Below are 27,215 nucleotides of genomic sequence, written 5' to 3' on the forward strand. Positions count from 1 at the left end.
TGTTGTCTCTGTTTTGATTGGCTGTGGGCCCAGGCGTGCGTTATCTCCTGTGGAACATGTTCTGGTCCTGCCCCTGATAGGGCCTGGCAACCAACCTGGCCTGGCTCCACCCACTCCTGATTACATCACTGCTGGAGTGTGATGTCTGTTTGCCTTCTCCCTCTGAGCAGACAGGTACTGTTTCTGGCTGCGCAGGAAGTTTCTCCCATTCCGACTCTTCGCTGTAGGGGGATACAACAGACTGAGTTTCAATAGGCCAGGTTGTGTCTCTTCATTCTTCTAATGGGCTGTCTGTTGTTGACTATCGTAGTCTACGATATCACTGACTGTACAGTGCTAAGCAGCAGGCAGACATAGTGGCTGTAACCCTGGCTGTTAGTGGTAAACAGCCAGGTAGTTTTGTGGGGGAAGATGGTGCAGAGTGACTGACTGTGGATTTGGACTGGATGCTGGACTGAGTGAGTTAGCGTGAATACAGACAGACATGGAGTTCCTAAGGAGTCTGGTCCCGGCCGCCATATCGTGGGACGGGGGGGCATTGGAGTCTGGGGGAGGGTTGCCCCGGGAGACAGGCCCCCGTCTGCTGAGGATGAAGCGCCTGGGCCTGCTGGCCATGGGCCAGACCATCGAGGAGGACCAGGAGGGTCTGGTGAGTACCTCCACCACCAGGCCCGTCCGCTCCAACCGGACCAACCGCATCAAAGGTACTGACAGACTAAGAAGCCTCCTCTTACAATGAATGACTGACTTAACTTATCAAGACTACAGAGTTTTGCATTTATGTTTAACTCTGTTGTCGTATGCACTTGAGGTGCTGTGCTGTTGAGCAGAGTCAAATCAATCAACTTGCTGACTTTTGTTTTATCTTGGCCTAGTACATGGTAAACCGATAACGTCATCAGCTGCAATAACTTTCTAACGTGATTCCAATGAGACGCCATCACATGAAACACAGTAGCCTATAGGGTCATTGAGGGTGGAGGGTTTGTTCTGTTATTGCCACATCAGTACCTCCAGGTAAAGTAAGGCTTTTGTGTCTTGTGTGTGTGTGAAAGAGTTAACATTTGTGTGGTAGTGAGCGATCTGGGACATTGACAATTCTGGGCTCCAAAGTGGCACAGAATAAGGCACTGCATCTCAGTGCAAGAGGCATCATTACAGTACCTGGTTTGAATCCAGGCTGTTTCACATCCGGCCGTGATTGGGAGTCCCATAGGGCGGCGCACAACTGACCCAGCGTTGTCCGGGTTTGACCGGGGTAGGCCGTCATTGTAAATAAGAATTTGTTCTTAACTGACTTGCCTAGTTAAATAAAAATTTCACATTGAGCATGCTCATACCGCTATGACCACAAGGTATTACAGACGGAGAACTCTGTGAAAGGGCACAATGAAAGTTAGCAGGACGGTGGAATATTCTATCACAAAGTCACTGAGCGGTGTTATATTGTATGCTGAAATGGAACTTGAGTTGCTGTTATTACATTTTTTTTGGCTTAAATATATTTTTAATGCTCTATGATACGGTAGCTTCTGAGTTTAATGGCTTGGAATGGATCTCTAACATGGTTTGTTTTGTTTCTGAAAGGCCATTAAATACACACAAAATAATTTACTGTTGGCTTCAAAATGGAGGACCAAATGCATCTGTTTTATAGTAAGCACTCAACAGGCCTCTCGTGTGTGTGTGTGTGTGTGTGTGTGTGAGTTCACCAGCCTCTTTCCATCGTCCGCAGGGTGATGACTCGTCAGTCGATCAGCATGGCTTTGTGCTCAGCCCTGCCTGTCAGAACAAGCTCGCTCTCTGTTTGCTCCTCCCTGAAACATGGCTGAATCAACAAATCAACCAATTCTCCCTATGAGAGCTTTACAGCTAGTCCACACTGACAGCTTGCTACACCGAAATACAGGCCCACTCTGTTTTCCCCTCAGACGCACCAGGACACACCAGTTCTGACCCCAGTTTGAGGGAGAGCTTACATGTCTACGAGACGACACAAAAAGCTTTTTACTGTAGCAGCTGGGTGAAGGTATGAGTGTTACTCTGAACTCCACGCTGTTACTACTGACATTCCTATTCTAGGGCAATGAGGCGCCTCTATTCAGGTTAGATTTGACAAAGTTGCTGAGTTGTACAGAAATGGATCCATGACACGCACATGGTGGAAGGTGAACGGGTAGCACTTTGCCAGGTTTGGAAGTTACCCCTCCCCTTCTCCGGGACTTTCCTGTGTGGAACATGTTTGTGGTCTCTAGATGAATTTCCCTCCCTAATTTTCCCTCTGAGAATGAAAAACCTGAATGAATCCAGGTTCTATTCAACCAGGACACTGCCTTCCGCTGTATTAGACAAGAACACACTACTTTTATGTTGATGACGGTGGTAATGTCTCGTCTAATGGATGGGGTGCATGATGATGATGATGATGATGATGATTACTGTGGTTTATGGCGTAGCCTAAAGAATCAAGGAAACATTTTGAATGTTTTTGAAGCTGCTCTTTCTGCAGTTTGGGACCTCCCTCACACACCCTTCCCACATGATTCAGTGTCATGTCCTCGGTCTCTCTAGTCTGCCATGGCCTGCCCTTCCTGCATTGACTTTTGAGGTGGTGCTCTCTTTCGCTCTCTGTTATTGGTCATTGAAGCACACAATGACATCACCCCTGTGGTGGATGTGCTGCAACCTGATTCCAGGGAATTATCTGATACGTATTTGGTTAAAGGGTGCCCGGTGTGTTCGTGAATGTGACTAAACGCAGATGTTTTTGTGTGTATGTGGGGTACTTTATAATGTGGAGGTGTGTGTGTGTGTGTGTGTGTTAGGGATGGGGTTATTGGCTGACTCTTGATACACATGTTGTAGCCTAGTACCTCTTTCTCAACTGGTGTCTTTGACCTCCATGATGATGCTGGTACAGACATCTAGCACCAGTTTTGTAATCGGGCTGCGTACAGGGAGCAGTACTGCTAACCCAAAAGGCAGTAACAGTAAAATAGTATTACCGAGCCAGCCAGCACAGAGCCTGGTCTGCAACTCCTATGGGAAAACTCTCATAGCAGAGGGGACAAATCGTTTTATGAACACTCAGACTCTCAAATAACTGACCCATCACATGAGGAATGAAATTGCCGAGAGTGAGGGGCTACGTGTGTTTGTGAGGAGGTTTAATTCCAAATTGGCTGGCCGACAGCAGCTCTGTGCTTCTATCCGTAGGGAGGGACTCATTGTGCTGTGCTGTGGTGACCTTAAAGTAACTCTCCCCTGACTCAGCTCTGTGGATTTGATAGTCAAATCTGGGGAAGCTGGGTCAAGTGAGGTGAAAGACGGGATATGGTGAAGTGGCGTGAAGGAGGTGGTGGTGGTTCTGGATGGAAAGTGAATGGTTATGGATGGGAGCTTCTAGTGCGCGTTATTAGACATGTTATTAACATGTTAAAAAATGATTGAAGATGCTCAGCTAGCTGCTTAGCGATCAGAGTTGAAACAAAATCTATTAGAACCAACCTTGCCTCTCACCTTGACGTAGTGTTATGGCGCTAAATGTAATGTTGATAGCATTGTGAGGCATTAGGAGGAGGACGGTAGACGTGTACAGGATTCTTTTTTATATTTTAATTTGACATTTATTTAACCAAGTAGGCCAGTTGAGAACAAGTTCTCATTTACAACTGCGACCTGGCCAAGATAAAGCAAAGCAGTGCGACAAACAACAGAGTTACACATGGAATAAACAAACGTACAGTCAATAACACAATAGATAAAATCTATGTGCAGTGTGTGCAAATGTAGAAGAGTAGGGTGGTAAGGGAATAAATAGGCCACAGAGGCAAAATAATTACAATTTAGCATTAACACTGGAGTGATAGATGTGCAGATGATGATGTGCAAGTAATTACTGGGGTGCAAAAGAGCAAGAAGATAAATAACAATGTGGGGATGAGGTAGTTGGGTATGCTATTTACAGATTGGCTGTGTACAGGTACAGTGATCGGTAAGCTGCTCTGACAGCTGATGCTTAAAGTTAGAGAGGGAGATATAAGTCTCCAGCTAAAGCAATTTGTTTGTCATTGGCAGCAGAGAACTGGAAGGAAAGGTAGCCAAAGGAAGTGTTGGCTTTGGGGATGACCAGTGAAATATACCTGCTGGAGCGTGTGCTACGGGTGGGTGTTGCTATGGTGACCAGTGAGCTGAGATAAGGTGGGGCTTTACCTAGCAAAGACTTCTATATGACCTGGAGCCAGTGGGTTTGGCAACGAACTAATATATATATATATATGGGCAAGCCAACGAGAGCATACATGTTGCAGTGGTGGGTAGTATATGGGGCTTTGGTGACAAAACGGATGACACTGTGATAGACTACATCCAATTTGCCGAGTAGAGTGTTGGAGGCTATTTTGTAAATGACATCGCCAAAGTCAAGGATCGGTTTGGCAGCATGAGTGAAGGAGGCTTTATTGCGAAATAGGAAGCCGATTCTAGATTTAATTTTGGATTGGAGATGCTTAATATGAGTCTGGAAGGAGAGTTTACAGTCTAACCAGACACCTGGGTATTTGTAATTGTCCACATATTCTGAGTCAGAACTGTCCAGAGTAGTGATGCTGGGCGGGTGCGGGCAGCAATCGGTTGAAGAGCATGCATTTAGTTTTACTAGCATTTAAAAGCAGTTGGAGGCCACAGGAGTGTTGTATGGCATTGAAGCTCGTTTGGAGGTTTGTTAACACAGGGTCCAAAGAAGGGCCAGAAGTATACAGAATGGTGTCGTCTGCGTAGAGGTGGATCAGAGAATCACCAGCAGCAAGAGCGACATCATTGATATATACAGAAAAAAGAGTCGGCCCGAGAATTGAACCCTGTGGCACCCCCATAGACTGCCAGAGGTCCGGACAACAGGCCCTTTGATTTGATACACTGACCTCTGTCTGAGAAGTAGTTGGTGAACCAGGCAAGGCAGTCATTTGAGAAACCAAGGCTATTGAGTCTGCCGATAAGAATGTGGTGATTGACAGAGTCGAAAGCCTTGGCCAGGTTGATGAATACGGCTGCACAGTACTGTCTCATCGATGGCGGTTAGGACCTTGAGCATGGCTGAGGTGCACCCATGACCAGCTGGGAAACCAGATTGCATAGCGGAGAAGGTACGGTGGGATTCGAAATGGTCGGTGATCTGTTTTGTTAACTTCGTTTTAGAAGATTTTAGAAAGGTAGTGCAGGATGGATATAGGTCTATAACAGTTTGGGTCTAGAGTGTCTCACCCTTTGAAGAGGGGGATGACTGTGGCAGCTTTCCAATCTTTGGGGATCTCAGACGATACGAAAGAGAGGCTAGTAACAGGGGTTGCAACAATTTCGGCGGATAATTTTAGAAAGAGGTTCCAGATTGGCTAGCCAAGCTGATTTGTAGGGATCCAGATTTTGCAACTCTTTCAGAACATCAGCTATCTGGATTTGGGTGAAGGAGAAATGGGGAGGCTTGGGCAAGTTGCTGCAGGGGGTGCAGAGCTGTTGGCCGGGGTAGGGGTAGCCTGGTCGAAAGCATGGCCAGACGTAGAAAAATGCTTATTGAAATTGTAGATTTGTCAGTGGTGACAGTATTTCCTAGCCTCAGTGCAGTGGGCAGCTTGGAGGAAGTGCTCTTATTCTCCATGGACTTCAGTGTCCCAAAACCTTTTGGAATTAGTGCTACAGGATGCAAATTTCTGTTTGAAAAAGCTAGCCTTTGCTTTCCTAACTGACTGTGTATATTGGTTCCTGACTTCCCTGAAATGTTGCATATCGCGGGGGCTATTTGATGCTAATGCAGTACGCCACAGGATGTTTTTGTGCTGGTCAAGGGCAGTCAAGTCTGGGAGTGAACCATCTGTTCTTAGTTCTAATTTTTTTGAATGGGACATGCTTATTTAAGATGGTGAGGAAAGCACTTTTAAAGAGCAACCAGGCATCCTCTACTGGGGATGAGGTCAATAGAAAGGCCTGCTCGCAGAAGTGTTTTAGGGAGCGTTTGACAGTGATGAGGGGTGGTCGTTTGACCGCAGACCCATTACGGATGCAGGCAATGAGGCAGTGATCGCTGAGATCCTGGTTGTAGACAGCAGAGGTGTATTTAGAGGGAAAGTTGGTCAGGATGATATCTAAGAGGGTGCCCATGGTTATGGATTTAGGGTTGTACCTGGTAGATTCCTTGATAATTTGTGTGAGATTGAGGGCATCTAGTTTAGATTGTAGGACGGCAGGGGTGTTAAGCATATCCCAGTTTAGGTCACCTAACAGTATGAACTCTGAAGATAGATGGGGCAGGCAATCAATTCACATATGGTGTCCAGGGCACAGCTGGGGGCTGAGGGGGGTCTATAACAAGCGGCAACGGTGAGACACTTGTTTCTGGAAAGGTGGATTTTTAGAAGTAGAAGCTCGAATTGTTTGGGCACAGACCTGGATAGTATGACAGAACTCTGCAGTAGATTACAGCTCCTATCAATTGTTGTTCTTTCCCCCCTACTTTGTGCAGAACACTGTGGACAGGAAATGTATCTTCCGTCCTCACTGTGGCCTTATAGGAGGAACTCCCCCTGCCCAGTAATGTCTGGAGCCAGTCAGGATGGCCAGCTGTCAATCAGCCACTGTCACTCCTCCCATTGGACATCTGCCTCTACCTGGCCTGCCATGTTCTTTTTCAATTGAGCCTTGAGCGCTAGTACAGATGGGCCTATATCATCAAAACAAATTGCCAAAATGTGGAGGTATGCATAGCTTAGTTCCATTGTTGACATTCTTGTTGGGGGCCCAGTGCTCTTTGATGATATCCTGTTCTGCTTTGGACAGAGTACTGTTTGATCTAACCTGAGAGAGCTGATACTGTTGTACTGCGTTCCTGAAGATATGAACAGTGTTTACTCTAAACAGTGCTCTCTCTGATATGGGCTCCCGAGTGGCGCAGCGGTCTGTGGCGCAGCGGTCTGAGGCACAGCATCTCAGTGCAAGAGGTGTCATTACAGACCCTGGTTCGATTCCAGACTGTATCACAACCGGCCGTGATTGGGAGTCCCATTGGGCAGTGCACAATTGGCCCAGAGTTGTCCGGGGTAGGCCGTCATTGTAAATAAGAATTTGTTCTGAACTGATTTGCCTTTTTAAATAAAGGTTAAAAAAAAGAAAAAAAAAAAAATATATATATATATATATTTTTGAGCCATGGGTAGGTGAGGGGTGTGTGTGTGTGTGTGTGTTAAAGGGATACTACTGAATTTTAGCAATGAATTTTAGCAATGAGGATTATCTACTTCCCCACTGTCAAATGAGCATGCTGGCAGATACCCATAGACTTCTATTCAGTGCGATAACGCTAGTTAGCATTGGCTCGCGAAACTACCTCTAACTTCCTTGATACTGAACACAGAGACCTAAAAATGGTATCCACAAGTTCATATGACTCTGGGGAAGTAGACGTTGCCAAAATCCCAAAGTATCCTTTTAACCTCTCTGGGATATGTGGGACGCTAGTGTCCCACCTCGACAACAGCCAGTGATATTGTGGGGCGCCAAATTCAAACAACAGAAATCTCATAATTAAAATTCCTCAAATCCCAAAGTACCCTTTTAACCTCTCTGTTAATCCAACCACAGTGTCCGATTTTCAAAAAGGCTTTACGGCAAAAGCAAACCATGCTATTATCTGAGGACAGCATCCCAAACAAACAATCAGAATTCAACCCACCAGGCACAACACAAAAGTCAGAAATAACATATATAATGCATGCCTTACCTTTGAAGAGCTTCTTCTGTTGGCACTCCAATATGTCCCATAACCATCACAAATGGTCCTTTTGTTCAACTAATTACGACGTTATATATCCAAAATGTCAATTTATTTGGCGCTTTTGATCCAGAAAAACACCGGTTCCAACTCGCGCCACATGACTACAAAATATCTCATAAGTTACCTGTAATCTTTGTCCAAACATTTCAAACAACTTTCCTAAAACAACTTTAGGTATTTTTTAACGTAAATAATCGCTAAAATTTAAGACGGGATAAACCGCGTTCAATACCAGAGGAAAACAATGTGGAGCGTGCTTTCTGGTCACGCGCCTCTATCAAACAGTACACTTCCCTCGAGCCTCATTCTGAACAGGCGTACTTCTTCATTACACAAAGGAAAAACATCAACCAATTTCTCTAAAGACTGTTGACATCCAGTGGAAGTGATAGGAACTGCAAGCAACTGCCTTAGAAGTCTTGGTTCCCAAAGAAAACCCATTGAAAAGAGTGACCTCATATATTTTTTTTTTGTATTATTTTTAAAATCCAGGTTGGTTTGTCCTCGGGATTTTGCCTGACAAATAAGTTCTGTTATACTCACAGACATCATTCAAATAGTTTTAGAAACTTCAGTGTTTTCTATCCAAATCTACCAATTATATGAATATCCTAGCTTCTGGGCCTGAGAAACAGGCAGTTTAATTTGGGCACGCTTTTCATCCGGACGTGAAAATACTGCCCTCTATCCCAAAGAAGTTAACTTCTTATGGATACGCGGGACGGTAGCGTCCCACCTGACCAACATCCGGTGAAATGGCAGAGCGCCAAATTCAAATTAAATTACTATAAATATTAAACTTTCATGAAATCACAAGTGCAATACATCAAAATTATTGTTGTTAATCCAGCCAAGGTGTCAGATTTCAAAAAGGCTTTATGGTGAAAGGAAACCATGCGATTATCTGAGTAGAGCATCCAGCACACAAATGCATAGCAAATCATTTTCAACCAGGGAGTTGTGACACGAAAGTCAGAAATAACGATATAATATATGCCTTATCTTTGAAGATCTTCTGTTGGCACTCAAATGTCCCAGTTACATTACAAATGGTCTTTTTTGGTTTGATAAATTCCTTCTTTATATCCATAAAAACTCAGTTTAGCTGGCGCGCTTCAGTCAATAATCCACTCGGTTTCCCTCCTTCAAAATGCATACAAAATAAATCCCAAACATTACCAATAAACTTATCCAAACAAGTCAATCAACGTTTATAATCAAACGTTAGGTACCCTTATACGCAAATAAACAATACAATTTAAGACAGAGAATCGTTAGTCTTTACCGGAGATAAACAAAAAGAACGTGCTCTCTCGGCCATGCGCTTGGAAACACTACAGCCAAAATGGGAGCCGCTTAGAAAAACTACAACTTCACCTTCATTTTTCCAAAAAACAGCCTGAAACTCTTTCTAAAGACAGTTGACATCTAGTGGAAGCCCTAGGAACTGCAATCGGGGATGATTTCGCCCTATTATAAAAGTGCCAGGCATTGAAATCAGTGGTATGCTGATTTTTATTTATTTTTTATTTTATTTTATTATTATTTTTTTGATGGTTTGTCCTCGGGGTTTCGCCTGCCATTTCAGTTCTGTTATACTCACAGACATTATTTTAACAGTGTTAGAAACTATAGTGTTTTCTATCCAAATCTACCAATTATATGCATATCCTAGCTTCTGGGTCTGAGAAGCAGGCAGTTTACTTTGGGCACGCTTTTCATCCGGACGTCAAAATACCACCCGCTATCCCAAAGAAGTTCAAATCCATTAAAGGGATACTTTGGGATTTTGGCAATGAAGCCATTTATCTACTTTCCCAGAGTCTGATTTAACTCATGGATACAATTTTTAGGTCTCTGCATCCAGTATGAAGGAAGTTATAGGTAGTTTCGTGAGCCAATGCTAACTGGTATTAGCGCAATGACCAAGCCTACGGTATCTACTTGCAGTTACTATAGACCTCCAGTCATTGCGTTAACGCTAGTTAACATGTGGCCAATCACCGACAGCAATGAACACACTACTCCCTCTCCTTTCTACTGTATTTGTTTTAAATGGCTAAACTATTTCAGTACTGCTCCATCATAAGGCTCCTGAATGCCCAGTGACAATACTGCAGGGCGGGCAGGGTGTGACAATGCAGCTCTTTGTGGAGAGTTTGTTTACAATGCAGAGCCCTGCTTGGTTTTGCATAACTTATGTTGTGAGAGACAGTCATGTGATGGTGAGAGCGACTGAGAAAGAGAAAAGTGGAGAGGTTGCGCTACAAACGGAGGAAAAACGGATATTTTGTTAGTGTTCATCTTGTATATCTGTTCTCCCTGAAGTGTTTTGTGAACAAAATGTAGTACTGTGTATGACCACAAATCAGTTGATGTCATGTGGCTCTATTTCAGTCTGCAGCCAGGGTTTAAAAAGAGACACAAACACACAATGGGGTGTGTGTCGCCAACGATGTGTGTGCGTTTCTTTGTGTCTGATGGCTGTTGCTGGACAAAAACTATGATGTAATCCTATGACTCTTATGGGTGTGTCAGTTTGTTGTTGACCCAAACGGATTAAGTATCCTTCTACCCATCATGCCATGCTCTGTGAGTGAGGGCTGCAGCGTGCCATGTTCTGGGCCCCAGGCAGGTGAAAGGTGAAACCCCCCCCCCAATATGGAGTCTCATGTTCAGCAGCATACTCTAGGCTACTCTGTGTTGGTGTGTGTGAAATACTTTTTTATAGGTGGAATTTTTTTTTGTATTTAAAGAAAATAATTTCCTGTTTTTGTTGGAAAAGTGCTGAATGGAGTTTGAATAGTGTTTTAATTTTGGTTTTTATGCTGCTCTGGTGTGTCCTCCGCCTCCCTCCAGTCCCCCCCAACCCCCCGGCTTTTTCAATCCCTCTTTTTCTTCCTCATACTGCAGTCGGGGATGACGCATCAGTATTACTGTGGAGAGAACAGGAAGTGTAGTTTTGATAGGCCAGCAGCGCTGGACCACAGCCAAGGAACACTCGCAGCATTTTGATGACATCACCTCTACCCCCCCCACACCTCCCCTCACCCAGCTATTGAAACTAACCCTCTAGAGGGAGAGGGAGTGCGTCAGCAAGCATCAGTGAGCGAACAAGAGCTAGTGGAGGGGAGGGGTTGTCCGCAAGCGAATGGAGAGGGAGAGCGCGACGGGGGGAGAATAGCTGACAGTGCTAGCAGTAGCAGGCTTGGACTCGACACAGGAAGAGGAGAGGGAATATTGCTGTGCTCCGCCGAGACAAGTCTTTTTTTTTCAGCGTGCTGCTCCACTTCCCATTCCTCTCTAACACCGGGAGGAAAGTTGTTTTATTTATTTATTTTCCTACGGTATTCATTCACCTCCGTGTTGTCTGTGCTGGGAGCGTGGTGAGGGACTCTGTGGATTGGCTAGCGAGCGGGCGTTTTGGATGGAATGCAGCTCTAAAGATCCTCACACTCTCCTCTCTCCGTGTCTCTCTGGGTGGTTGTACTTTCCACTGAACCCAGCTAACCAACCGCCTGACACTTCCCTATGGGCTTCTCTGCAAACAGCGGCTGACTGGTCTGTTCTGATGTTCACCATGACTCCTATAACCAGCTCCTCTGGAGGGTAGAACTGGGCTCCTGTCTGTTAGGAGGAGAGGTGTGTCTGTGTTTTGGGGGAAGAGGAAGTGTGTATTTTTGGGCCAGCGAGGTTGGAGTTTCCAGTCTGTGTTTTGGAGGATAACGTTAACAGGACCGGTCTTTGGTAACAGCCCTCGCTGGCGTCATGCTGAGCCTGCAGGATTCGCTCTTCTTTGAGATCAGTATCAAGTCTCTGCTGAAGTCGTGGAGCGGCAGCTGTGAGTATCCTCGTCACAGAGCCCTTCGGAAGCGCACACCCGACGTTTCCGTACCATACCTAGCAAACAACACGCTCATCCATCTATATCACACACAGCCATTAAGACTGCTTATTCTCTTGGACATTCGCATCAATGGTTTAATCTGAGCAGAAAGGGGGGGGGGGTCTAGGTGGTAGACAGATGGGGGAAATGTTTGGTCCAGCTGTGCCCGGTCTAGTTTGGTCTGTGTGCGGGTAGGAGAGGAGTGAGCGTTCCCATTCTCCCCCCTCTCTCTCTCTCGTCCTGACCTCTCTACTGGTTGGCTGCTCTTTGTCCCTCGGGACCTGTTGCTCTGATGAGCATCTGCAGATACAGACTCGGATTACAGACGCACACAGACGGGAAGTCCTCTCCCCTGAGTGTCTCTGTGAGGGCGCCAGGTGCTTGTTGTGTGGGTAAATGTGTCTGCACGAGCTCTCTGTCTTTTGCTCTGTCGTCTGTCTGTCCGTGTCTCTCTCCCCCTCCATCATCCTCTGGGATGGCTAATGTTTCCTCATTGATCCGTCTTCTCGTTGACTCTCATTATTCGACTGGTATACAGATCACATCGGAGGGCCTGTGCACCATCCTATTGACCTTACCCATGGTCCTCATCTCTACTGGGAAGTTAGTTACAGTAAGGGTCACTACTGAAGCTGTGCTTGTTTGCCTCCCTCAGTGCATCTGTTTCTTTGATTATGAAGAAATCCGCACAGTGAGAATACTGGTCAGGTCACTTTTCTTGAGCAGTGACCCATTAGACTATGACTAAGCCTATTCTGGCTTTGTCTCATTTTAATATCTCTCGTTATATTTCCTCAAGACCTAAGTGGCCCAGTTTTTTAAATCATTTTGATAAGTGTTTTTTGATCAAATGATCATCTGTAGTGTGTTCGTTAGCTTTGAGGAACTTCACAATCCACCCGTACTGAGAGTGTGACTCAATTGCAGAGCCTCCGGAGGCCAAATCAAGCTCTGTACTGCATCGCCGTGCGCCTCCCAAGTGTTGTCACAATGCGGAGGGCTCCGTAAAGCTCAGCGTTGACATGATTTAGTTGACGGTAGGTGGGGGGGGGCGACGGTACGTCCTGTATCAACACAAACTCACTTCCTTGACAACTTCCTTCACAACAGCTCTGCGAAGCACAAGAAGCATGCATGCCCTGACTTCTGCGGAGGCCGAATCGCAGTACATCAAATGTTATTGGTGTCACACATATTCAGCAGGTGTTAGTGCGGTTGTAGCGAAATGCTGTGCGGCCAATGGAGACGCTGGAATAACCATAAATCACCTTTAATGTGTTGCAAGCACAATGAGCGGTGCTTTATTTTCAATTGTCAAACTGCTACTAGAACCCTAATTGTAAACCAGACTAAACGGTAATATGAAACTAACGGTCTGTTATTCAGTCTGTTACAGTAGCTAGCTGGCTCCTCGTAATGGCTCAGTAGAAATGCAAGGTGACCGTTGGGTAAACATGTTGTTTCCTAAAGAATGCCCCTTCACCCCTCTGTTCCCCCTCTGTGTTGGCTGCCAACTCTCCATTGGGCCTCTCACTTAGAACAATGACGATTAAGGCTTAGTTTCAGCAACTGTCACTATGCCACCCTGCCAAAACGCTTTTCTCCCGCTCTCTCTCCCGCTTTCCTTCTGTTTCCCCCTATATTTAATGTCCCAGGATTTGCCCTGTCCTCAGTTCAGCCTGTCCTCAGTTCAGATCCTCTGCAGTCACAAGTCTTCAGCCAAAACACTCATTATAACAAGGTGGCTCTGTGATCATCATGCTCGGCAGTGAACTGACAGGTGTGCAATCACGCCTTAGTCTGCTTGTTACACCAGGGTTATCCACGTCCCCTTTAAACACTGGGAATGCATTTGTTTTACTACATTGCATGCGTGATCTGAGTAATACAGTGTTGTCTCTGAATTGTCTATGGGATTATTTGGACCTAAAGGAGGCCAGTCCAAACGCATTGGAACCTGGACGTGTCCAGACACATTTCTAGAATAGCGCTTCAGCACTACAACAGTGTTCTGTATGTGCAAACACATACACATAGTGCGTGTTCGATTGTCCCTGGTTGTCCTGGGAGCGGAAGTGAGGGCCTTGGGCAGGGCTCTATTTTTAAAGTGACTAGGTGGAGTCGCTGGCTCTAATACTTGTATAATCCCGCTGGGTGCTCTTTTAATTGCAGGTCTCACAGTGGACCTCTGGCACGCTATGCATGATGAGCATGGAGCATATGTGGCCTGGTTCATCTCCACTCAACACAGTAGCTACTAGACTAGCTCTGCCTGGAGGGCTTGCAGTAGCCTGCCTCGAGGACTTTTATCTGCAAGAGTAATCACTATTAGTCTTGTAGATACTTACCATTCGGAAGTCCTCTTCTCACCTAGAAAGTCCTCTTCTTGGAAAGATCACAAAGCTCTCTCTGAAGGGCTTGGTCATTTACTTGCCATCACAAGGTCATACTATGCGTTTGCATTGCGATTTGAATGTGAAATGGGGTGTTGGGTGAGTCAGTACAGTAGTAAATCAGTATAATGACAGGCCAGACAGCAAGTGGAAGCAGCTCACAGGTTTATGGAGTGTTTGTGAACATGTGCAATCGGGTCAGTTGGGAGAGGGAGGGAGGGAGGTGTTGCACGTCACAAATGAGCGAGGCAGAGACTTGGCCAGGGAAAGGAATTGGATGGTTTGCATTTTTTCTTCACTCTGTTGTTGAGTGGAAAAGTACAAACAATGTTGGGTTTCTCATTTCTGTGAGCCAGGCAGTCAGCAGCCCAGCCGGCCCGGGACAGGGGGAGAGGGACGGGGGGAAGGAGTTGGGGAGGGGAAGAGGGTAGCAGAGAGGGAAAGCGGGGGTGAGAGGGGAAGGGTGGGTGGGGGGAGCGAGGAGGAGGGGGAGGGAGGGAGGGAGCGAGCGAGGAGGGAGGGAGCGAGGAGGTGGAGAGGGAGTGGGGGAGTGAGGAGGGAGGGAGCGGGGGAGTGAGGAGGGAGGGAGCAAAGAGGGGGAGAGGGAGCAAGTGGGAGGGGGCGAGGGAGCGGTGGGTTGGAGAGGGAGCGGTGGGTTGGAGGGGGTGCGGTAGCGAAGGGGTGAGGGAGGTAGCGAGGGAGGGAGCGAGGTGAGGGAGAGAGGGAAGGGGGTTAGAGAGGGAAAGAGGGGGAGGGTTGGAGGGGATGGGAGAGGCGGTGAGGTGGAGGGAGCGAGGGGGGGGGAGAGGAGGGGGGAGCGGTGAGAGGAGAAGGAACGAGGTGAGGGTGAGGGAACGAGGTGAGGATGAGGGAACGGTATGGGAGAGGTAAGGGAACGAGGAGAGGAGGGAGGGGGGACACTGGAAAAGGGCAAGGGGAGGAGGGAAAGGGAGGCTGAGAGCACAGGCCTGTAGTGAGTTGGCTATGTGACGTCATCAGGGGAGAAAGAGGGTGTTGGTGTGGAGCACAGTAAACAAAGTGGGACTGTTTCAAAGGCTCTCTTTGCTGCAGAACAACATTTGAACAACTCTCAGCTGACACTCCCCAATATTGTACCCTCATTAACCCGAACACTGTCCCTGACTCCCCGAGCTCTTTTACATAAAGCAGCATGACTGTGCTGCTAGGCGGCGATTCTGCTGCGGCTGCTGAACCATTGGAAATGTCCGATTTATGTTAAGTCTGCAAGTAAGGGTGCCACCTCCAGCTCTTTGTGACTGCGGCTGGCTACAGTAACAGTAGACTAACTTGTGTGGCTGCTGATTTATTTTATTTTTTGTAAATGGGAGGGCTGTAATGCTCCCCAACACTAATGTATAGGCTAAAGCCACACAACTCTGAAACGCAAAAGATTCTGTTAGGGCCCATTCATGTAACCTATGAGTTAAACTGTGTGTGTCTGTCTGTTTGTTCAGTAGGGTTTGAATGGGGGAGTTGCTGGGTGTGAACATGTTTCCTTCTCTTCTGAAAAACTCATTAATTTTTACTGTGCGCTGGTTTACTCCATACTATTGTTTTGAAGTTTGGGCAACACACCAGTGTTCCCATGGTAATCAGGAAGAAACAGTGAGGCGTTTCCTTGGAGGGAGGTTGGGAGTCAGCTGACCATTGGCCGTCCGTCCCAGAGTCCCCTCTGTCCCAGAGTCCCCTCTGTCCTGGCAGGCAGACTGTGTCCTAGTACAGCAGCAGGGCCCCTCTGTTGGTTGCTGTGTCTATAAATGTCAGAAAAGCTTTTTCCCCTCCGCTTGGGCGGTGCGTATGCAACCACCTTGTGTGTTAAAGGTTGACTGTGTTTGGTAGAAGTAGTCCTGGACTGGTGTGTCTGTATGTGTGGTTCTGTATAGTTTGGCAGACAGTAGAGGATTTTGTGCTTGAATAATGTGGTTCCTGCCCCTTGTAGAAGTACACACATGTGTTTTCACCTGTTTCTAGAGAAACCAACAGGCTGGAACAGCACACAAATCAAACGAAGGCTTAACTGACTGACAGACACACACACACACACACACACACACACACACACACACACGATGTCTATTGGCTATATTTAGTATTTAAATGTGTGCACGTACCAACCAGTGTTTCCATTAGGAAAATATGGCTCGTGACTCAGAAGATTTTAATTTCCTGGACCTATATGCATTGGGTTCATAAACCATTAGGGGTGTCCACATACAGTGCTCAGAATGACAAGAATCACATTTATATTATGGTAATGCATCTTAATAGAACATGCAACTCGTGTAATGAAGCAGCCAATAAAACATCATTTTCAAACATGTGCAAAAAATGCAATTTTGTGGGAAAGCACAATTCTAAACAACTCCCCTGATAGCGGTTCCATATGTGACAGAGATCTAAAGATGCAACAACTAGGATGGGTTGCTAATATGACTAGGATTGTGCCTTTGGCGTCTGGGCATTGAAAGACAGTTGATATGCAAACCAATAGAACAGGAGAGAAATGGCATAGTGGTGGATCCAATAGGGAAGTAAATGGAAATACGTTTTCCAAAATTATAAAATGACTCCTGTGTATACAGAAATAAATTAAATAATTCAAATACTTCACCAGAAAGAATGACTTAGCCTAGGGTTGCACATTTTGAGGATTATTCAGAGGTTGAAACTTTCCATGGGAATTAACAGAAATTTATGCAAATTAATGTCGTTTAAATGTAGATGCTTTTTTGCATTGGATATATTTACCATATCATATGAAGACAGAAACATAAACATTTGACCTTATAAGTATGCATAATTGCAAATTATTAAATTCTAGATATAAAAAATAAACATTTAGTTACGAATTGAGATTTTAAGTAAATGAGTTGACTCTTCACATGGGATGATTTCACTGAACAACAAAAGAAATGGAATATTAAATTATCCATCGCATCTCCCAAAAACGTTTTGAACATCTGTAAAATAATATTCTAGAAACTAAAGCTTTGGTTGTCTTCTCCCTGGACCTCAATGTCCACCTCTTGAACATCAGACTCTGAGGTCTCATCTTCACTGCCACTTTCCAACCTTGTTGAGGATGGCTCGTTGTCAGGCTCAAAAAGCCTCAAATTTGCGTGGGTGGCCACCAATTTTTTAAAACCTTGTATTGGTCAGCCTGTTACGTGCTTTGGTGTGTGTGTGTGTGTGTGTGTGTTCCCAAACAAGGACCAGTTACGCTCTGAGGCGGCTGATGTCGGTGGGATTTGGAGGATGATAATGGCAAAAGGGGAAAGAGCCTCAGATCCACAGTCCCTTCCACCAGGTGGCTGATGAGATGTGTTGGCACGACTGCCATATTGCATCTCCATCCCAAAGCCCTTGCTTGGAAGTGTACTTCGCCAGACTGCCAAGAACCTTGCCCTCAGCCAGGCCAAGGTGGCGAGACACAGTAGTGATGACACCATAGGCCTTGTTGATCTCTGCACCAGACAGGATACTCTTGTCAGCATACTTTGGGTCCAACATGTATGCTGCATCGTGTATGGGCTTCAGGCAGAAGTCTTCACGCTTTTTGATGCATTTCAGAACTGAAATTTCCTCTGCTTGGAGCAACAGAGAAGTGGGCAGGGCACTACACATTTCTTCTCTTACATCTGCAAGCAGAGTCTGAACATCAGACAGGATGGCATTGTCTCCCTCAATCCGTGCAATGGCTACTGCTATAGGTTTCAGGAGTTTCAGGCTGCTTACCACTCTCTCCCAAAATATATCATCCAGGAGGAAATGGTTCGGTATGTGAAGGGTCATCAAGTTATAGCAGCAATCTACCTCACCAAGCAAAGCGAGAAGAATTAGAGCACCACATTGAAGCTGCCCAGCAACACACTTTGTCCCCACAGCTCCATCAAGAGGATCCTCCTGATGGGACTTTCCATATCAGCAGACTGTGATGTGGCCATTTCTTGGAGAGACTCCTTCCCCTCCAGGAGACTGTCACTCACAATGACAACACCACCCCAACGGGTGTTGCTGGGCAGCTTCTATGTGGTGCTCTAATTCTTCTCACTTTGCTTGGTGAGGTAGATTGCTGCTGTAACTTGATGACCCTTCACATACCTAACCATTTCCTTGGCTCTCATCCATTGTTTTCAGTGCCATGATGTCCTTGAGGAGCAGATTTAACGCATGAGCAGCACAGCCAATGAGTGTGATGTGAGGGTAAGACTCCTCCACTTTAGACCAAGCAGCCTTCATGTTGGCAGCATTGTCTGTCACCAGTGCAAATACCTTCTGTGGTCCAGGGTAATTGATGACTGCCTTCAGCTCATCTGCGATGTAGAGACCGGTGTGTCTGTTGTCCCTTGTGTTTATGCGCTTGTAGAACACTGGTTGAGGGGTGGAGATGTAGTTAATTATTCCTTTCCCACGACCATTCGACCACCCATCAGATATGATTGCAATACAGTCTGCTTTCTCTATGATTTGCTTGACCTTCACTTGGACTCTGTTGAACTCTGCATCCAGAAAATGAGTAGATAAAGCATGTCTGGTTGGAGGGGTTTATGCTGGGCGAAGAACATTCAGAAATCTCTTAAATACACATTGCCTGTGAGCATCAGAGGTGAACCAGCTCGAGCAACACCTTCATCAGCATTTCTCTGACTAAGTTCCTCCATTGAGTCAAAAACAATTCTGATTCCAGGAGGACCATTAGCTGTTGCTGTCATTTTCACCTCGAATAGAATTAGAGGGACTTTTGTCAGCTTGTTGTGAGCGCTGAGGGAACTTTATATACTTGGCCAGATGATTCTGCATCTTTGTTGCATTCTTCACATATGATTTGGCACAGTATTTGGAAATGTACAAAATCTACATTAGCTGCAGTGAAATGTCTCAACACATCCGATAATGCCCGTGGCATTTTCCTGTAAAGATTACAACAAAATGTGTAAAAAAAACCCAAAAAAAACAGAATACAATTCCATGTACAGCTAAATAGTGAAGCAGTTTATATTAAACAACTCATTTTGTAAGATACATGTTTTAAAATGAAACATGTATGGAAACGGGTGAATTAACACTCCTCAGTTAGCAGGCTTAACAAGCTAAAACCAACATGGTAGCAAAAACTAACTAGCAGAAATTAACAAGTTAGAAATTATTTAAACACACTTTGCTGTAGGCTACTATTTACTAGTTAGCAAAAAGTCATGTATGTCATGTAAAATATTTTCACCCCACCCAGTATTGTAATCAAACTTACCAGAAAGCATGTAGTCCTTGGCTCAGACAGTGTAGTAGTTTGGGCTCAATAGCATCTCATTAGTGTGCAAGATCTTGAGAATCAGCTGTACCTGTGATGGTAGAGTGCACTGCACATGTGATGGAAGAATGCACTGTGCATGCTGAGGGTTGCACTTCCATTTGAATTGGGGATAGTGTAACCAAAATATGCCACAAGACCTAGAACTGCCTTATGTGTATCCCACAAAAAAAATTTCACTGTTATAAGCTGACTTTTTTTGATGAATTTAAGCAAAGTTTCCCAAATTCCAGGGCTTAACTTCGCATGGAAAATTTCCGGAAAAATTCTGTGGTTTATTTTAAATCACAAGCCCGTAGGCCTATGCCAATTTAGGCAGCGCCCTTGGCAATAGGCCTAGCTGATTATTGAGTTGCGTCTGTCCAGTGAAATGCATCTAAAATATGTGTGAAGATAATGTGTCTTGAGTATAATTAAAAATGTTGAGACAAGAAGGGCAGGGGTGTGTGGTGAAGATATAGAGTTTCTCTCTAGATTGGCTCAGCAGTCTCCTACCAATTCTTGCACATTCATGGTTTCATTGTGCAAATGTTTTTGCCCTTTTGATTCATTTATTTTTTATTCACCATTTACATATGACACCAGTATTAAATGTACTGTTAATCCCCGTCATTTGGTTACATACATTTCTGTTAATGCATGTATTAATTAGTCATTTACCATTCTTGGAGTGGAAACGTTGTTTGAGGAGTCCACAACCTGCTACACTTATGAAACAAGTTTTGGTTTATTTCATAACCATCATTTAATTAAGAGATTTGTCCATTTTGTTGATTGCTAACATTGAGCACTTCAAAGAAAAGACAATGAGAATATCTGGTTTCTCTGGCCTGCTGCATAGAAATGTAGGAAAGTGTTTTTTTTTGTGTGTCTTTTTTTACATCCATTACGAATTATAATACATCCATTACAAATGATAATATATTAACTGTAGTTCCTCACATTGAACTCTTTACAACAATCTCCCCCTAGATAACCACCAATCCTCAGTGTGTGAAAGAGCAATGGCAATTATAGGCCTACTGCTGCATTGGCCTATAGGCTGAGTTCCATGTGCTCATTTCTTTAGCCGCCAATGAATAACGCATATCAATATGGCAAAGGGTTTGGTAATCTCGCATTAGTTACATTTTTAAAAATCATTTTAATTCATATTGTTATGATAAATGAGCATATGTAAATCATAACTGGCACGCAGAACAGTAGAAATGATAGGATACATTGTAAGCCTTCCCAAACTTAACTCACACCTATGAAGTCTTTATACAAGCGTTTCACTACACCCGCAATGACATCTGCTAAATAGATCTATGTGATCAATAACATTAGAATTATAAAATCATTGCCTCTACATTTCCATGGTCAGATTGTGCCTATAGGCTCCTTTGTAGCAAGGTACGACATGCCTCATAATATGAAATAAAACGTTTTAGGTTTCAAACAATTAAGTATTTTGAAAATGCATACTGCCTCCAGCTCACATTGTAAAGTGGTGGGTGACTCGCTTGATAGCCTGTTGCCTACAATTAAATGGTGAATGGGAGACGCGCTTCAAGTTCCAGTTGAGAAACAAAACTCATTTTAACATTGCATTTAGAATTGTTGCGCAATGACCGGGTTTTAAAAAGCAGCCCCCCCCCCCCCCCTCCAGTGGCAACCAGCTGAGGAGCTGCAGGAGAAATCCAGCTCAAATTAGGCTCTGGATGCTGTGGTGCGTCTGATAGTCATTGTGTATCTTATTTATCCAACAGCTAATGAAAATACACAGGCCAATTTTTTTTATTCCACTAAATTATGCGCATTTTACCTATAGACCGTTAAGTATGACTGTCAAATGTATTTACTTAGACTGGTATTTCCATGAATGAATAAAAAGCATTATTTTGCAATGGGATTTTTTTTGGTTCCCTGTCATTTTGGCCGGCAGGTTTATCGGCCTTTCACTTTTTTTGACTAACGGAAACCCTGGTACCAACCAGCCCTCACATAAGGGCGCACATTCACACACACTCCTCTCTGAGTTTACTTTCCATGCTGACCCCTCTAGGAACGTGTTACAGGAAGCTTGTCTAAATATTGAGCGCTTCTGTGCACAGTTTGTGTGAAGTTTCACTCCAATCTGCTGGGTTCTTTAATATTCATATTTACATAACTGTGTTTGTGGAATGGTGCAGGGGGGGTGAATCTGCATCTGTGTTAACTTCTCATGCGCTTACACAGTGTACAAAACATTAAGAACAAGAGACCTGACCAGGTGAAAACTATGATCTCTTGTTGATGTCACTTGTTAAATCCACTTCAATCAGTGTAGATGAAGGGGAGGAGACCGGTTAAAGAAGGATTTTTAAGCCTTGAGACATGGATTGTGTGTGTCTACCATTGAGGGTGAATGGGCAAGACAAAAGATGGTTATGGTAGTAAGTGCCAGGCGCTCTGGTTTGTGTCAAGAACTGCAACGCTGCTGTGTTTCACCTCCAACAGTTTCCTGTGTGTATCAAGAATGGTCCACCACCCAAAGAACATCCAGCCAACTTGACACAACTGTGGGAAGCATTGGAGTCAACATGGGCCAGCATCCCTGTGGAACGCTTTCAACACATTGTAGAGTCCATGTCCTGACAAATTGAGGCTGTTCAGAGTGCAAAAGGGGGGGGGGCGCGAATCTCAATATTAGGAAGGCCTTATTAATGTTTTGTACACTCAGTGTATATTGTTGCTTTTAGTTGGTCAGCTCATTGGGTTTGATTTGGTGTAGTCCAGTGAGGCCTGAGACCAGTGCTACATCCTTTTTACCCAACGTTGAATGTGTGCTGTCCTCGTAGCCTGCAGTTAGTTGGGTGACGGTACATTTTTCTAGTGAAATCAAGGAACCAATAGGTTATAGGCTAATCAAAATGTGTGATGTTTTTTTTTGTCTTCCATTGAGCACCCACTGGCATACTAGCATAGCTCCTCTGTGTGAGTTTAGGTTGATATTGAGGTTACTTTTCTCTCTTTCATCTCTCCACTGCTCTCTCTCTGTTTGGATTATAGCTGACTCCTCACCTCCAGTCATGTGATGGTGTTCAGAATCACTGCCTGCTCTCTCTACGCAGTCTCTCTGACCTGTCCCCTCTCTCCTGTCCCCTCTCTCTCTCCCTCCAGCCTCGGCCCCAGTCAACAGTGTGAGTAGACGCTGCGCCCCCTCCGTGGCCCCCCTGTCGTGGGAGAAGCGAAACGTCGCCGCCATGTCGAGCATCACCATCGACCCCGAACTCAAGCCCGGGGAGTTTGTCATCAAGAGCCTGTTGGCTGAGTTTGCTGTGCTGGCTGAGAAGAAGATTGAGGTGGTGATGGCTGAACCGCTGGTGAGTTGCTGTGATCTGAGAGCGAGAAACTAAGGCCACATTTTCAAATCAACCCCTAGCCCTGAATCCTAGGCACTTGTCTGAAAGTATTGGATAGGTGAAGCAATAATACACTTTTTATTCATTTATTTTAGCCCTTTTGTCCCCAATTTCGTGATATCCAGTTGTAGTTAGTCTTGTCCCATCGCTGCAACTCCCTTACGGACTCGGCAGAGGCGACGGTCAAGAGCCATGCGTCCTCCGAAACACGACCTTGCCAAGCTGCACTGCTTCTTGACACTGCTCGCTTAAACTGGAAGCCAGCCGCACCAATGTGTCGGAGGAAACATCATCCAGCTAGCCAAAGTTAGCTTGCAGGTTCCCAGTCCGCCACGAGTCGCTAGAGCGCGATGGGACAAGGAAATCCCGACCGGCTAAACCCTCCCCTTACCCGGATGATGCTGGGACAATTGTGCGCCGCCTCATGGGTCTCCCGGTCACAGCTGGCTGTGACACAGCCTGGGATCGAACCCGGGTCTGTAGTGACTCCTCAAGCAATGCGGTGCTTTAGACCGCTGCGCCACTCGGGAGGCCCATTGAAGCAATATTCTGACTGATATTGCAATGTGCTTTTACCTTTCAGATCTACATAGGCTAGCCACTACAAATAGGGGAACTTTAACTGTTTATTTGGAATTAAGCAGAACTTTTTTAAGGCTATTCTCACTAGCCATTAATCAGGCTGTGTCCTTAGTTCCTGCTACAGAGTAGTACTTGGCTAAGGGCCAAAGAGGTTAAATGTCATTTTTCTAGTAACTGCTTAATGTTCAGTCTGTAAACAGACACATCCTTAAACTTGGAGGGGTTTATGTGTGTGATTTCTTCCTCTGTGTGTGTGTGTGTGAACGTCTAGAGTGTGAGAAATGAGTCACATTCCAATGTGCTTTCCCAGAATTGGAGCAATAACATTTTTCTAGGAATATTGAGCTTTTTCTACCCGGATATCGATACTCCGTGGGAGGTGTAATCCCATGCCTTAACTAGGGGCTGGGAGGTGTGTGTGTTGGACACTCGACTATTCTCTCCATGTAGCTCTGTTCAGCTCGCTATTCATTTACCCTTTCTCTCTCGCTCACCCCTTCTTTCTCTCTCGCTCACCCCTTCTTTCTCTCTCGCTCACCCCCTTCTTTCTCTCTCGCTCACCCCCTTCTTTCTCTCTCGCTCACCCCCTTCTTCTCTCTCGCTCACCCCCTTCTTTCTCTCTCGCTCACCCCCTTCTTTCTCTCTCGCTCACCCCCTTCTTTCTCTCTCGCTCACCCCTTCTTTCTCTCTCGCTCACCCCCTTCTTTCTCTCTCGCTCACCCCTTCTTTCTCTCTCGCTCACCCCCTTCTTTCTCTCTCGCTCACCCCCTTCTTTCTCTCTCGCTCACCCCTTCTTTCTCTCTCGCTCACCCCCTTCTTTCTCTCTCGCTCACCCCCTTCTTTCTCTCTCGCTCACCCCCTTCTTTCTTTCTCGCTCACCCCTTCTTTCTCGCTCACCCCCTTCTTTCTCTCTCGCTCACCCCTTCTTTCTCTCTCGCTCACCCCCTTCTTTCTCTCTCGCTCACCCCCCTCTTTCTCTCTCGCTCACCCCCTTCTTTCTCTCTCGCTCACCCCTTCTTTCTCTCTCGCTCACCCCTTCTTTCTCTCACCCCTTCTTTCTCTCTCGCTCACCCCTTCTTTCTCTCTCGCTCACCCCTTCTTTCTCTCTCGCTCACCCCTTCTTTCTCTCTCGCTCACCCCTTCTTTCTCTCTCGCTCACCCCTTCTTTCTCTCTCGCTCACCCCTTCTTTCTCTCACCCCCTTCTTTCTCTCTCGCTCACCCCTTCTTTCTCTCTCGCTCACCCCCTTCTTTCTCTCTCGCTCACCCCCTTCTTTCTCTCTCGCTCACCCCCTTCTTTCTCTCTCGCTCACCCCCTCTTTCTCTCTCGCTCACCCCCTCTTTCTCTCTCGCTCACCCCTTCTTTCTCTCTCGCTCACCCCTTCTTTCTCTCTCGCTCACCCCTTCTTCTCTCTCGCTCACCCCCTTCTTTCTCTCTCGCTCACCCCTTCTTTCTCTCTCGCTCACCCCCCTTCTTTCTCTCTCGCTCACCCCCTTCTTCTCTCTCGCTCACCCCCTTCTTTCTCTCTCGCTCACCCCTTCTTTCTCTCTCGCTCACCCCCTTCTTTCTCTCTCGCTCACCCCCTTCTTTTCTCTCTCGCTCACCCCCTTTCTTTCTCTCTCGCTCACCCCCTCTTTTCTTCTCTCGCTCACCCCCTTCTTTCTCTCTCGCTCACCCCTTCTTCTCTCTCGCTCACCCCCTTCTTTCTCTCTCGCTCACCCCCTTCTTTCTCTCTCGCTCACCCCCCTTCTTTCTCTCTCGCTCACCCCCTTCTTTCTCTCTCGCTCACCCCCTTCTTTCCTCCTCTACCCCCTTTCTTTCTCTCACCCCCTTCTTTCTCTCACCCCCTTCTTTCTCTCTCGCTCACCCCTTCTTTCTCTCTCGCTCACCCCCTTCTTTCTCTCTCGCTCACCCCTTCTTTCTCTCTCGCTCACCCCTTCTTTCTCTCTCGCTCACCCCTTCTTTCTCTCTCGCTCACCCCCTTCTTTCTCTCTCGCTCACCCCCTTCTTTCTCTCTCGCTCACCCCCTTCTTTCTCTCTCGCTCACCCCCTTCTTTCTCTCTCGCTCACCCCTTCTTTCTCTCTCGCTCACCCCTTCTTTCTCTCACCCCCTTCTTTCTCTCACCCCCTTCTTTCTCTCTCGCTCACCCCTTCTTTCTCTCTCGCTCACCCCCTTCTTTCTCTCTCGCTCACCCCCCTTCTTTCTCTCTCGCTCACCCCCTTCTTTCTCTCTCGCTCACCCCCTTCTTCTCTCTCGCTCACCCCCTCTTTCTCTCTCGCTCACCCCTTCTTTCTCTCTCGCTCACCCCTTCTTTCTCTCTCGCTCACCCCCTTCTTTCTCTCTCGCTCACCCCCTTCTTTCTCTCTCGCTCACCCCTTCTTTCTCTCTCGCTCACCCCCTTCTTTCTCTTCTCTCTCTCGCTCACCCCCTTCTTTCTCTCTCGCTCACCCCCTTCTTTCTCTCTCGCTCACCCCTTCTTTCTCTCTCGCTCACCCCTTCTTTCTCTCTCGCTCACCCCCTTCTTTCTCTCTCGCTCACCCCCTTCTTTCTCTCTCGCTCACTCCCTTCTTTCTCTCACCCCCTTCTCTCCCTGGTCCCTGGCTGGTGTGTTTGCCCAGTGGTCAGCTGGTAGATAGACTCCTGACTGACTGTTTACTCAGGGGCTGCTAGGCTGGTAATGACCCCAGGCTGATGGCAGAGCTCGTTCACTGTCAGTTGCTATACTCTATATCGGGGGGGGGTGCGCAAAGTACGGCCCAGGGGCTGTATCCGGCCTGCCGGGCACTTCAATCTGGCACGTGAGACATATTTCTCTCCCCAATTTCGTGGTGTCCCATCGTTGCAACTCCCGTACGGACTCGGGAGAGGCGACGGTCGAGAGCCGTGCGTCCTCCGAAACACCACCCAGCCAAGCCACACTGCTTCTTGACACACTGCCCGCTTAGCCCGGAAGCCAGCCGCACCAATGTGTCGGAGGAAACACCGTACCCCTGGCGACCGTGTCAGCGCGCATTGTCTCATCTCCTGTTTCACCTGGCCCCACATCCAGGGGTCTGCTGGTATCCGTGACATAGGGGTCCTATTATGTTAGGAATCCATATTTGTCCTATGTGGACTGACAGCCCTGTTTCTGTCTTTCTCTCCCTCAGGAGAAACTGTTGTCGCGATCCCTCCAAAGAGGTGAAGATGCGCAATTTGATCAGGTGAGTTCTAGTGTGTGTGTGTGTGTGTGTGTGTGTGTGCTTGCTCACTGCACATGCATTGTTATATACTCTATCCCTCCCCCACCCACCCTCCCATCCATACAGTAGTTGAATTCTCCAGCTCCACCCAATCAATCCCCACTCAGTGCCCCATGCATCCCTCATCTCCAACTGGTGCCTGCAGAACTCTGAACAATGGAGCTGCTGCGGAGTGCTTTGTTCAGCACAACACAAAGTCAATGAGGATATGGCGCTATAGATCCAGCTGCCTCCATTGTGACTGGGAGAGGGGGCATACCGGGAGGGGGAGAGTGGGCACTGAGGGAAAGCGGGAGCAGAATCGCTGTGTCATCCTCCGCAGTAAATCAGTGTCGGGCGCTGGAGTGTGTCCGCCTGGCGCCTGGAGGGCGCAGAGAGCAGTTGCATAACTCTCCCTCCCAGCATCCATCATCCAGCACCCTCAGCACACTGCCCCTCACAACATACACTGACATGCACTTCATTCAGGCACACGCCATTCATTGTGCGGAAAAGTACGATTACTCGGCCCAGCTGCATATTGCCTGACTGAACACTACACACTTGACATGCATAGGACTATGATTGCTCTGGTG

General features: G+C 46.4%; 1 protein-coding gene across 17 annotated transcripts in view; it reads left to right on the top strand.

Annotated features, from left to right (window-relative positions):
- LOC115192398 (protein furry homolog-like) overlaps positions 1-27,215 on the top strand; it is a gene marked incomplete at its 3' end in the record, with an annotated part of 82,421 nt that overhangs the window by 20,292 nt on the left and 34,914 nt on the right. For 9 of the 17 annotated variants that reach the window (XM_029750846.1, XM_029750859.1, XM_029750853.1 and 6 more), the window contains 3 exon segments: positions 166-704; positions 22,575-22,777; positions 26,548-26,601. In XM_029750846.1, the coding sequence (XP_029606706.1) occupies positions 485-704; positions 22,575-22,777; positions 26,548-26,601 (477 nt within the window). 17 annotated transcript variants of the gene reach the window in all.

The sequence above is a fragment of the Salmo trutta genome, chromosome 4 (assembly GCF_901001165.1).
Source record: "Salmo trutta chromosome 4, fSalTru1.1, whole genome shotgun sequence".
NCBI lineage: Eukaryota > Metazoa > Chordata > Actinopteri > Salmoniformes > Salmonidae > Salmo > Salmo trutta.